This window comes from Protomyctophum bolini, assembly GCF_963924005.1.
Source record: "Protomyctophum bolini genome assembly, chromosome: 11".
NCBI lineage: Eukaryota > Metazoa > Chordata > Actinopteri > Myctophiformes > Myctophidae > Protomyctophum > Protomyctophum bolini.
The window spans coordinates 30,613,368-30,625,773 of NC_137872.1; the positions used below are offsets into that span (position 1 = coordinate 30,613,368).

At 45.7% G+C, this 12,406-nt stretch overlaps 1 protein-coding gene across 1 annotated transcript in view; it reads left to right on the top strand.

Annotated features, from left to right (window-relative positions):
• baiap3 (BAI1 associated protein 3) overlaps window positions 1-11,891 on the top strand; it is a gene marked incomplete at both ends in the record, with an annotated part of 55,125 nt that extends 43,234 nt beyond the window's left edge. Inside the window, 11 exons of the mRNA XM_080775930.1 lie at window positions 114-209; window positions 1,730-1,945; window positions 2,919-2,987; window positions 3,086-3,165; window positions 4,770-4,878; window positions 7,184-7,255; window positions 7,657-7,740; window positions 9,292-9,412; window positions 10,185-10,308; window positions 10,973-11,178; window positions 11,788-11,891. Coding sequence (XP_080632056.1) covers window positions 114-209; window positions 1,730-1,945; window positions 2,919-2,987; window positions 3,086-3,165; window positions 4,770-4,878; window positions 7,184-7,255; window positions 7,657-7,740; window positions 9,292-9,412; window positions 10,185-10,308; window positions 10,973-11,178; window positions 11,788-11,891 — 1,281 coding nt within the window. The remainder of the gene's footprint in view (window positions 1-113; window positions 210-1,729; window positions 1,946-2,918; window positions 2,988-3,085; window positions 3,166-4,769; window positions 4,879-7,183; window positions 7,256-7,656; window positions 7,741-9,291; window positions 9,413-10,184; window positions 10,309-10,972; window positions 11,179-11,787) is intronic.
• Between the last annotated feature and the right edge of the window lie 515 nt (window positions 11,892-12,406).

Genomic DNA, 12,406 nt, shown 5'->3' on the forward strand with positions numbered 1-12,406 from the left:
GTTGAATGAAAAGCTCCCCATGCAGGGCGATAAGCCCGGCTCACAAACTAGAGCAGGAATGAAATAAAAACGTTCACACAGACGCCGGCATTGATTGTGTTGTTTTGGTGCAGAACTTTTGCAGCGAGGCCGTGAGCTACTCGGAGATGATAACACGCAAGATTGAGAGGAACCAGCTGGGCAGAGACCACAAGAGCCAAACGGTGCAGGTAAATGAATGCCTGTGGGGAGCGGGAAGGTGGGCTCACTGGGATGGTGGGAAGGTGGGCTGGTGAGAAGGTGGGAAGGTGGGAAGGTGGGAAGGTGGGCTCACTGGGATGGTGGGAAGGTGGGCTGGTGAGAAAGAAGGTGGGAAGGTGGGCTGGTGGGAAGATGGGCTCACTGGGATGGTGGGAAAGGTGGGCTGGTGGGAAGGTGGGCTGGTGTGGGAAGGTGGGCTGGTGAGAAGGTGGGCTGGTGGGAAGGTGGGCTGGTGGGAAGGTGGGAAGGTGGGCTGGTGGGAAGGTGGGAAGGTGGGCTGGTGTGGGAAGGTGGGCTGGTGGGAAGGTGGGTTGGTGAGAAGGTGGGCTGGTGGGAAGGTGGGCTGGTGGGAAGGTGGGCTGGTGGGAAGGTGGGAAGGTGGGCTGGTGTGGGAAGGTGGGCTGGTGAGAAGGCGGGAAGGTGGGAAGGCGGGTAGGTGCACTCACTGGGCTGGTGGGAAGGTGGGCTGGTGAGAAGGCGGGAAGGTGGGAAGGCGGGTAGGTGCACTCACTGGGCTGGTGGGAAGGTGGGAAGGTGACGTGGGTAGTAAATGTCAGCCAGTGTTCTCTCCCCGGCAACACTAACACCTCAGTGGGAGAGCGGCCACTGAGGTGTTAGTGTGTTCTAGATGTGTGATAGATGTGGTATTGCAGAGGGCTCTCTGTCACATCAATACTGACAGTGTCCAGTAATAACCAATTTCTGGGGAAATATATTTAATTGGTTCTCCAGAGTCCAGGGAAGGGATATTCAGCCAGGTGGCTGTTGAGCTATTTCTGGTTGCTCTGATAAGACCAGGGGCCCTTCCGGCAGGTATGGTTACTGCCAAAAGAATTATACTGATGATAAACTGGGAGGTCTCTAACCTCACCATGTTTCAAGAGATGGCTCAACAAGATGCTCTTGATTGTTAAATTGGAACAAATCTGTCATAATGGACAGAATACACAAGCTCATAACTGTCCCTGCTTTCTGATGGTCATCGGTCCCACCAATATGTGTCTTTTGTATGTTTTGTTAAGCTTACTTTCCTGTCATTTGATTGAGTCTTGTATTGTTGTGTTGTGTCTTGTATTAGACGAAAAATAGAAAAGTATGTTTTTCCCAAACAGTGGGTCGAGTGCAATGTACACCAAACAGTGGTGTACATTGCTATGGAGTAAATATCCCGTGTTTTAATCTATTATGATTGAACAACAAGTCAATTAACCATGAAGCATTATTTTGTACGTACAGTACAGTATATAACACGATGTTTGAGCCATAGTTTTAGATCTGCCTCTTTTCTGTGTCCGTTATATTTACATACAGTACACACGCCCCCCCCAAACTCCCCACTTGGCTTCCTGTAGCCCTGCTGCCTCTTTCCCCTTCTTCGTTTCTCTTCACCCTCGTTTGTCTGCCTCGTCCTGCCGCTGTTTCTCTCCTTTTCTCTCTCCTGTGCTCTTCCTGCCTGCCCCCCCCCCCCCTCCTCCTCCCACCGCCATAGCTGTGCGTGGCGCTCAACAACATGGAGCACGTGCGCGTGTTCCTGGGCGAGCTGCCGCGGGACCTGGACTGGCCGCTGGTGGAGCGGGCCATGGAGGAGTCGTGCGGGGCGGAGGGGAAGGAGCAGGTCAACAAGGCTCTGCACGGCCAGCTGCACAACGTGGACCTGGACTTGCAGCGAGAGGCCACGCGCCTCATCGCCATGCTCACCGATAAGGTGAGCCGCCACACTGCTCACCGATAAGGTGAGCCTCCACACTGCTCACCGATAAGGTGAGCCTCCACACTGCTCACCGATAAGGTGAGCCTCCACACTGCTCACCGATAAGGTGAGCCACCACACTGCTCACCGATAAGGTGAGCCACCACACTGCTCACCGATGAGGTGAGCCACCACACTGCTCACCGATAAGGTGAGCCACCACACTGCTCACCGATGAGGTGAGCCACCACACTGCTCACCGATAAGGTGAGCCACCACACTGCTCACCGATGAGGTGAGCCACCACACTGCTCACCGATAAGGTGAGCCACCACACTGCTCACCGATAAGGTGAGCCACCACATTGCTGCAGGCCTCACATAGCCAGCCTTATATGCATTTGCAATGTGAATTGCCCCAAGCAGATTTTGTCTGGTGTCGCTCCATTGTGGGTAGGACTTTGCAAACCCGCAGCAGTGTAGGACCATCTCTTTGTAACCGCCCCTTGGAAACAACCCTAACACTGAGCGGGACCAGACTAATGTCCACGCAGTGATATTAGTATGGCTCCGCGAGGCTATAGGCATGGGGCGTATACTGTCTCCTGAAGAAACTGTCCGTTAAGCGAGGGCGAGCCGTTTGAGAAATAAACCCTGATAGGATTGTAAAGCAAAGCGTAAATAGGGGTCTTATCATCCTGAGAGAGGGGATCAAGGCAGGAAAGAAGAAAGTTTAAGCGCTTTTACCACAAAAAGTACAAAATGAGATATTTAGCTTGTTTCACAAACGGCACAGCCGTAGGGTCTCTTTTAGCTTATTTACAGTACAGTATAACTATAAGTGAGTATAATCATGTTCTCCATTGTGTGTGTGTGTGTGTGTGTGTGTGTGTGTGTGTGTGCGCGTGTGCGTGTGCGTGTGTGCGTGTGTGTGTGTGTGCGTGTGTGTGTACATGTGTGCGCGTGCGTGTGTGCGTGCGTGCATGCAGATGCACCCTGAGCTCCGGAGGTGTCTACAACACATCAGCCTGTCCCCAGACTCCATTAACAACGATGACGTAAGGCCTAGCAGCTTCATGCAGTCTGAATTCATAATACTCAAGACGTGTCTTTTGTACCAAATGCAATATGGACTAACAACATGACAATATTCCAGGCCGTGTCGCCTCTTATGAAGTACTTAAACGAAACTCTGGTCGTCCTTAAAGAGGCCCTTGTGAAGGAGAACCTGGCAAGGTAATTATTACTGTCCATAGTCTTTACTACAGATATGAAAGTCAGTCAAGCAATAATAATAATACCCATTTGACACTTCATGCACTGAAAGCAATAGAATACACCCACACACTGTATTTGCTCGGTACATGAGTATTTTCTTATTTAAAAGGATCCCTGGCTAATGAGACAAATATGCCTTAAAACATACTTGCCCTCTATAACTAAAATTACTTCTTATTATTATTATTTCTTTCATAAATTGTGAATCTTTCACTCAATAGGGACTGCTCCTGTCGCCAGTTGATGATGTCATATGCCCATGTGTGGTCTAGCCCTATGGAATTAATACTTTCTAAAGTTAATATGAGAATCAAAGCAATCAATGTTTTATATTTTTTATTCCATAATTCCATAGGGCTGGACACACATGGACATATGACATCATCAACTTGCGACAGCAGCAGTCCCTATTGAGTGAAAGATTCTCAAAGAATTCAAATATTTAAGGTGCTTTTATTTAAAAAATAGTTTTAGAGGGCAAGTATAATGTTTTACGGCATATTTGTCTTATTAGCCAGGAATCCTTTGAATGAAGCAACGTTTCGGACCATTAGCCACATTCATTAGCCACATTCACAGTGTGTATGTGGGAGTGTGTATGCATGTGTGCAGGGCTGCAATTATAACTTTTTTACGATCACGTATTTTTAATTAAATGCTGTGTCTGGTTTTATACTTTGTCACAAAGGAAAGTGAAACTAGCTGATCTAACAACCTCACAACGCTGTCACAATGTGATGTACTGTGAGCTTATAGATCTGCTATTTTCACTATAAAATCTTTATGATGAAAACTTTTATCCCATGATTTTTGTAACACATTTATTTTCACCCAGTGTCAATTGTCTAATGTAATCCTGGGCACTACACTCCCTCTGACAACTTGGGGAGAGCAACGGACTGACCTCATGCTTCCTTCACCGCATGAGGAGTCCAAGCCGCTTCGTTTCACCTGATGGGGGGGGGGGAGTTTCCCCGGTTGGATGTAGCGCGTGGAAGGAACCAACCAGCTCCTTTCCCCTCCATCAGGCGCCCCGGCTGGCCAGGGGGAGGCAGTTTAGAGACCAAGATTACTGCAAATCATGCTCGAATCATGCTCTGTGCCTGTCCAGACTCCAGAGCATAACATGAGTGTATGGGTGGTGCTCTGTGCCTGTCCAGACTCCAGAGCATAACATGAGTGTATGGGTGGTGCTCTGTGCCTGTCCAGACTCCAGAGCATAACATGAGTGTATGGGTGGTGCTCTGTGCCTGTCCAGACTCCAGAGCATAACATGAGTGTATGGGTGGTGCTCTGTGCCTGTCCAGACTCCAGAGCATAACATGAGTGTATGGGTGGTGCTCTGTGCCTGTCCAGACTCCAGAGCATAACATGAGTGTATGGGTGGTGCTCTGTGCCTGTCCAGACTCCAGAGCATAACATGAGTGTATGGGTGGTGCTCTGTGCCTGTCCAGACTCCAGAGCATAACATGAGTGTATGGGTGGTGCTCTGTGCCTGGCAGGGTTCTCCAGTCAGAACATAACATGTGTATACTGTATGGGCGGTGCTCTGTGCCTGGCAGGGTTCAACAGAGCATGTGGGAGCTGCTGCTGAGGATGATCCTGGACACCGTGGCTGAGAACAGAGGCATCCAGGTGGAGTTCTACAACCGCTTCCAGTACACGGTGGAGGTCAGTGCGCCGCCTACACAGCTTATACAGTCACCATGTCACACAGCTTATACAGTCATCATGTCACACAGCTTATACAGTCATCATGTCACACAGCTTATACAGTCATCAATGTCACACAGCTTATACAGTCACCAATGTCACACAGCTTATACAGTCACCATGTCACACAGCTTATACAGTCACCATGTCACACAGCTTATACAGTCACCAATGTCACACAGCTTATACAGTCATCATGTCACACAGCTTATACAGTCATCATGTCACACAGCTTATACAGTCATCATGTCACACAGCTTATACAGTCACCATGTCACACAGCTTATACAGTCATCATGTCACACAGCTTATACAGTCATCATGTCACACAGCTTATACAGTCATCATGTCACACAGCTTATACAGTCACCATGTCACACAGCTTATACAGTCATCATGTCACACAGCTTATACAGTCATCAATGTCACACACTGTTCAAGCGTTGGGCTTTGTTCAGCTGTGCCCCAGCTGCATGATGCAAAATTAGACACAATTTAGGCATTTAGCAGACGCTCTGGATAAGAGCGTCTGAGAAGCAAAGGATCTAAGAAACAAAGGACATTAGAACAACGGCCCGAGATATGTCTGCATATACAGTATGACGCCATTATGTAAACGTCTTTGGTCAAAGTAACTTGGTCACCCATCACCTAACATAGTGGTCCGTGAGGGGGTGCCAGGGGGCCCACAGCTACCAGGAACCAAATGGACCATTACAGATCTGTACCTGAGAGTCTGCAAAAATGGAAACAAATGGACTCTTATACAGGTCTATAACTCAGAGTCTATACTAAATGGAACCAAATGGACCCTTCTGGGCCCATCTGGTACCATTTGCACACAGATCTGTTACTGGGGGGGATTTTAATCTACATCAAACCGGGCGTCCTTGAAATTATTTTAAAAAAAAAAGACTTTGACCGATCCAACCCCACAGGCTCACTGGTGAGCAGCTGCTACAGCTAGATCAGATATTAATGAAGTCACGAGGCAGTGCCACTGTCTGTGTACTGAGGGGAGTTCCCTCTTGGATGAGGCCAATGTGGGAGCATTTTGAGGCCAATGGAACTAGCTGGCAAGAAAGAAGAGGCATGGCAGAGTTCTGTGTATAAATACTAAGACTGTGCCTCCGGCTTTTTTACTTAGCTCCTCCATCCTCACTCCTATGCAAGGGTTCGTGTGATATGAACGGAGCTATGGATATCACTCGTTAAAATGCACTCTACACGTACACGTGTACATTGAAAATGGTACTTGCATAAAATATTCATAGACCTGCACATGTACAGTACATTCACATTTTGAAGTCTCAAAGAATAACAGTTCCCCAATGAAGCAAGGGCGCTAGCTCTGGTCGCATCGTTGGCCGCAGGTGCTCAGCTACGATCAAAATGATACTTTAAAGGAGAATTCCATGCTAGAAGGCTTTCTTACCTTTATTTGTAGTTGTTACGTCCCCACCAAAGAGGTCCAGGTGTCATAAGTGCATTATTGGCTATTTCCCCCAATATATGCCCTCAATGGGGGTTGGGTTTTTGTGCTAATTTGCTTATTTCCATCGAAATAAGTAGTAAAGTGTGCCGTTTGGGATACTATTTACATTATGAAGAGAGGATATATACAAAATAAAATGATTTGTGAGCGATGGAAATAAGCGAATTAGCACAACACGCCATAGCCCCCATTCAATTCAATTATGGTAGGGGAAATAGCCAATAATGCGCTTTTGCACAAAATAACACCTGGACCTCTTTGGTGGGGACGTAACAACTACAAATAAAGGTAAGAAAGCCTTCTAGTATGGAATTCTCCTTTAAGAACACCACCACCAAGAGAAGGCACTCCATAAACCTCTAGAATATATATCCAATATATATATATATGTCCAATTTTACTTCGACTCCGCTACATCTCAGAAAATGTTTGTAACTTTGTTACTTTGCAGATTTTCATTATTATTACAATACATGCATTCATTATCCACATCAGTCCTGTATACATTTCGTCCGATCCACTTGTAGATCTGCTATTTTCAAACGATTTTTATAGATTTTCTACATCTGGAAACTTGGGAAATATGGGACATTCTGCATAATGAGTACTTTCTACTTGTGTTACTTTAAGCACATTTTGTTCTTTTACTCAAGTACATTTTGAATTCTGGACTTTGACTTGTATTTGGTACTTTTACTAAAATCACCGATCAGGTGCTTTATTTGTGGTCTTGTTTACAGCTTGTACTTGTTTTGTTCCTAATCTTAGACCCTGCTGCAGTTCTTCCATGCTGAAGGAGACGGTCTTGCCCTTGAGGACATGAAGAGTGGAGATTTCAAGGTATGAATGCCACCGGCATTCTATTAGCTAGCTGTGTGTATATGTTGTATGTATCATGTATAATGTAGTCTTGATTGGAAATTAAAAAAACATAATTTACAGAGTCAGAGTAACGTGCAAAGCCTCTCTCTTCATTTGCAATTAGGATCTCTTTGTGTGCTTGAATCCATCCCTGCGCTTTTGTGACATTTTGCCTTGACTGCCGTACCAGCAAGCAAAGAACCGTTTTCAAAGGCGCAGCTCAACTTGTACTCTCTCTCTCTCTCTCTCTCTCTCTCTCTCTCTCTCTCTCTCTCTCTCTCTCTCTCTCTCTCTCTCTCTCTCTCTCTCTCTCTCTCTCTCACACACACACACGCATACACACACCCACCCACGCACGCGCGCCACTCCTTCTGTTCTAGGTCCTTGATGAGGAGCTCAGGCTGAATAAGTGTTCCTCTTCTGAGCTAATCGAGCAGTACTTTCTGGAGAAGATCTCGCTGCAGGTGAGTTGCATCCAACTAGGCAGAAAATCCTCCTCTCTGACCTCTTAGCATGGGCAGCATTCCTTTATGGGGTTTATGATCCGGTCGGGAGCGGATGATATGATATGAAATTTGGAACTTCTTTCCCTCAAACCGGAACAATGATACCTTCCCAATAAAAGCGTGACTCGCACTACGCCTCATCAAGGCTTTCATTGGGACGGTATTATTCTTCCGTTTTTTAGGGAAAAGAAGTCTCGGGTGGCCAGACTGTTGCCTCTCGCAATGCTCCATAGACAGCCTGGCCCACCCATCCGACCGGGTCCACCCATCCATCCGACCGCCGTGTGGTCAGTGGCGAATATCTTCGATGTTTTCAAGTGGGCTCTGATCCAGGACAGGTTCAGGTTCAGGTTAAGGTTAATTTATTTGTTTGTCCCCGTGGGGCGATTTGCTTTACAGCAAGGCATAACACAGGCAGGTAACATGAAACACAAAAACACAGTAAAAAGGCACATAGTACACATAGAACAATAAAACAGGATGGCAGTTCAGGTATCAGTGTAACATTATAATTCATAACAACGGTTGAGACGGGTTGAGAACTGCTGATAATTACTGGGTTTCCTCCCTCCCCTCCCCTCCAAAGTCATTATAATGTACCCCCTCCCCTACAAAGTCATTATAATGTTACCCCCTCCCCTCCAAAGTCATTATAATGAATATCAAACTTACCTGAATAATTGAGACAATGTTGATGTTTGAATTTTGTTCACAAATCAATCAATCCAGGGACTATAGACTTTTCCAATCTAACCTGTGCTTTGAAACAGATAAAGAATTCACATGAACATAACTTTGCACAATTATATAATTGCGCTTTACACCTTTAACTGAAATGAACAGAAACCCTGATGTCTGGCATAATTGCATAAACATGCCAGGCCGATTCTACGAATGCCTTAAGCAGCAGTCCTCACTCTTGATATGATGAGACATCATATAGAATAAGAATAAGGACTCCAGCGGTTTAAGTAGTTAATAAGTGTGGTTCACACGCCGGAATTGAATTGTGGGAAGCTGATCTGTGTTGACAATTTAATTTGATCAGCCAAATACGCTAATACTCACATTATGACCGTGGCTTCTGGCTGGAAGGAGGGCCTATAATGTTTCATTACAATATGAATTGTCAGTGCTCTGCTCCTGCACTTATCTCTTCTGCCGATGATGATAAAGCAGGGGGTCTTCAAAGATCCCTTAGGTGAGAGAGAGATAAAGCAGGGACCCCCCCCTCTCTCTATATATTGGAGAAAATAAAACTGAGTTGCAGTTTAAACATATTCATAGATGGCTTCGTATACTGTCAATGTTGTGTAGCGTTGTTTTGCATTCATGTTAATATGTCATTTTAGAAAGTTAACCTCTTAAACCCTCAATAACGTTCCCCTCAGAATAGAGATGATAGGGTTCAAGTGGTTAACTCCCCCCCCCCCTGTTGAAAACCCACATGTGATAAAGGATGGCAACGGTCATTCTTGGTGACAAACTTGACAAACTTCCTTGTTCCAGAAAACACTGAAACACACTCGTTTTGGGCGGATCAGTGTGAAGTGCTACTACGACGCCCCGGAGCAGAGACTGACCGTGGAGATTCTGCATGCGGCCGATATCATTGCCCTCGATGCCAACGGTACGCTGGGGGGAAGTAACTGAGTAAATTTACTCAAGTAATATACTTAACCCTGATTAAGACCTGAGGCTGATTCTACAAATGCCTTCTAAAGGAGTAGTTATCACACTTTCACAAGACTTTTTAAAACATTTTCAAAAAGTTATGTAGGCTACATCTTTTATTTGACAGCTTTACTTGCTAGTCATTTACAAAACATACAACCATTCTTATTCTTAGGCTATTTTGAAAATAACTCACAAAACAAAAACATTTGACACATTTTGATGCGAGCACTTTTGTACTTTTACAAAAGTACACTCCGAGACTACTTAGTGTAGTTTTTGTAGGGCGGCTGTGGCTCAGGAGGTAGAGCAGGTTGTCCAATGATCCCTGGGTCAGCGGTTCGAATCCCGGCTCCTCCTGTCCACATGTCGAAGTGTCCTTGGGCAAGACACTGAACCCTACATTGCCTCCAATGAGTTGGTCAGTGTGAGCTCGCCACCATTGGTGTGGGAAGTGAGGACACTGGCGTCAACTGTTCGCCGCTTCACCTCCCGATGTATGAATGAGCGAGTTGAGCTTTGAGCACTTGGAAAAGCGCTATAAAAATGCAATTCATTATTATTTCTACATTTCTACTATTACTGAAGTAGAACAGTTGAGTACTTGCTACACTAAAGGTAAACTGTGTGTTCGCCGAAATGAAATGCAAGATACGTTTTTCCACAAATGGATCAGCAAACAGTGCTTAGTTGTAATATGACACCGTCCCGTATCTGGTCCTCTCTAGGTTTGAGTGACCCCTTCGTCATCGTGGAACTGTGTCCTCACCACCTGTTTCCCTTGGCCAAGAGTCAGCGTACCCAAGTCAAACCCAAGACGCTCCACCCAGTGTTTGACGAACTCTTTTACTTGTGAGTAATCATGCTTATTGTCTCCGCCAAGCCCCCTGGACGTCCGTCCGTCTGTCTGTCTGTGGACAGCTAATCTCTGGCACCGTTGGCACGATTGACGTGAAACTGTGCATGCACACTCCCCAGAGGCCAAGGAAAAAGCTCTGCCCAGCATTTTTCACTTCTGCTTTTTATAGCACCACCGGAATCCCCATTTTGCAAAACATTTTTTATTTTATTTATTTTTTAAATTATAACTGTCGTCCAACATGCACATCGGTACACATCTGTATAGTCATGTGGTCAAGACGGATCTTTCAGACTTTTTTTGTATTCCACCCTGATTAGCTAAGATTGGCATCTAAAGTTTGCAGGAGTGGTTCGCTTTGAACAAAATGCCTCAAATCATGAACACGTCTGATTGCCGTGAAATGCTGGGGAAGTAATAGCACCCTTTTCACATTTTTTTAAATATTACTCAATATTATTTTGTCCATACATCACGCAAATCGGTACACATTTTGTACAGTTACAACTAAATTCCGAACTTTGCTGGCCATCAATATTGTATTGCTTAATGTTTTACTGACTTGGAAAATCAACAATAAATACAATCATTCCATTTTAAAGTTTAAAAAAGTGTGCTGCTAGTATAATTCTCATTGGTGTTGTTGTTTATTTGCAGCCATGTCAGTCCAGAGCAGTACAGACACAGGTTTGCCTGTCTGACCTTCACGGTGATGGACTACGACTGGTTGTCCACCAACGACTTTGCCGGTGAAGCCGTGGCGCCGCTCAGCGACTTCTGCTGGCCGGGAAGACCCAACGCCTCAGCGGCCGGGAAGTCTGTCCAACCGGCCATTCTGCACCTGACTCGCAGCAAACCTAGCGGTAAGAGACGGTCCAACCGGCCATTCTGCACCTGACTCGCAGCAAACCTAGCGGTAAGAGACGGTCCAACCGGCCATTCTGCACCTGACTCACAGCAGACCTAGCGGTAAGAGACGGTCCAACCGGCCATTTTGCACCTGACTCACAGCAGACCTAGCGGTAAGACCAGTGGTCATCGCCATGCTGGCTTGTGGTGGAGCAATTACCTCCGATAGTTCAAAACCACAGACCGCAACGTAGTTTCGGAGAAAAGAGTGCATGCAAACGCTAGGTTTGCTAAAACAGAAGCTAGTGGCTATGGAGAAACAAAAAACGGCGCGGGCGGAGCCCTGGCAACCGGAGAGGTTCCAGAAATGAAATAGCAATCTTATAGCGATATCAAACGCCTTAAGACGAGCCTGCTCGTCATGAGTACCCTGCGTAATTCATTTATATGACGAGTATACCTGTCCCAGGGATCCAATGTGTCAGGAGTAAGTAAGGTAAATTGGCCTAAGTCGGGCGGTTTAATTCAATCCAATTATTATCTACAGTATTTAATCCAATATGTTACATAACCAGTCATGATGTCTGTTCTCTCTCTCTCTCTCTCTCTCTCTCTCTCTTCAGAGAAGCCAGTGATGAGGCTGCTGGACGCGCGCGTCGGAGACCGGGAGGCTCAGGAGTTCGTCCGCCGGCTGAAAGAGATCGAGAAGTCCATGGAAGAGGAGTAGTAATGACCGTCTCTGCTCTGCACCACCGCCTGCTGTATCGGTGTGTTTTATCGGAACCCCTCCCCCCCTCCCAGTGCCCCGTCTTTGCAAACATGTGCTTTTGTACTTGTTGTACTGTTTACAATACTTGCAGTCTTTTTTCCCGATTTGATTGTATGTGTGCGGTAATTATGCCAAACTGGAAAAAGAAGGAAAACAAGGGAATCAAAAAAGATTTATACTTCGTTGTACAACTGTGTCGGCTTGGGGGAAAAAAAAACATTTGAGGTGAATGACGTACAATGAAGCAGTTTTCACATTGTGAGAGCATCCTGTCACTGTGCAACACTCTTGTGTCTTAGTTTAACTATAATATTGAGAATAGAATAGTTTACCCATACCGGTATATGTTACTACTCTATATTTTTTGTAAAGAGGTTATCGTAACGTTTGTTGTAATATCTTTGATATAACATTTAAAACCTATTTTGTGGAAGTAGCCTACATATCAAAGTAGTAGTTTGAGCCTACAGTAC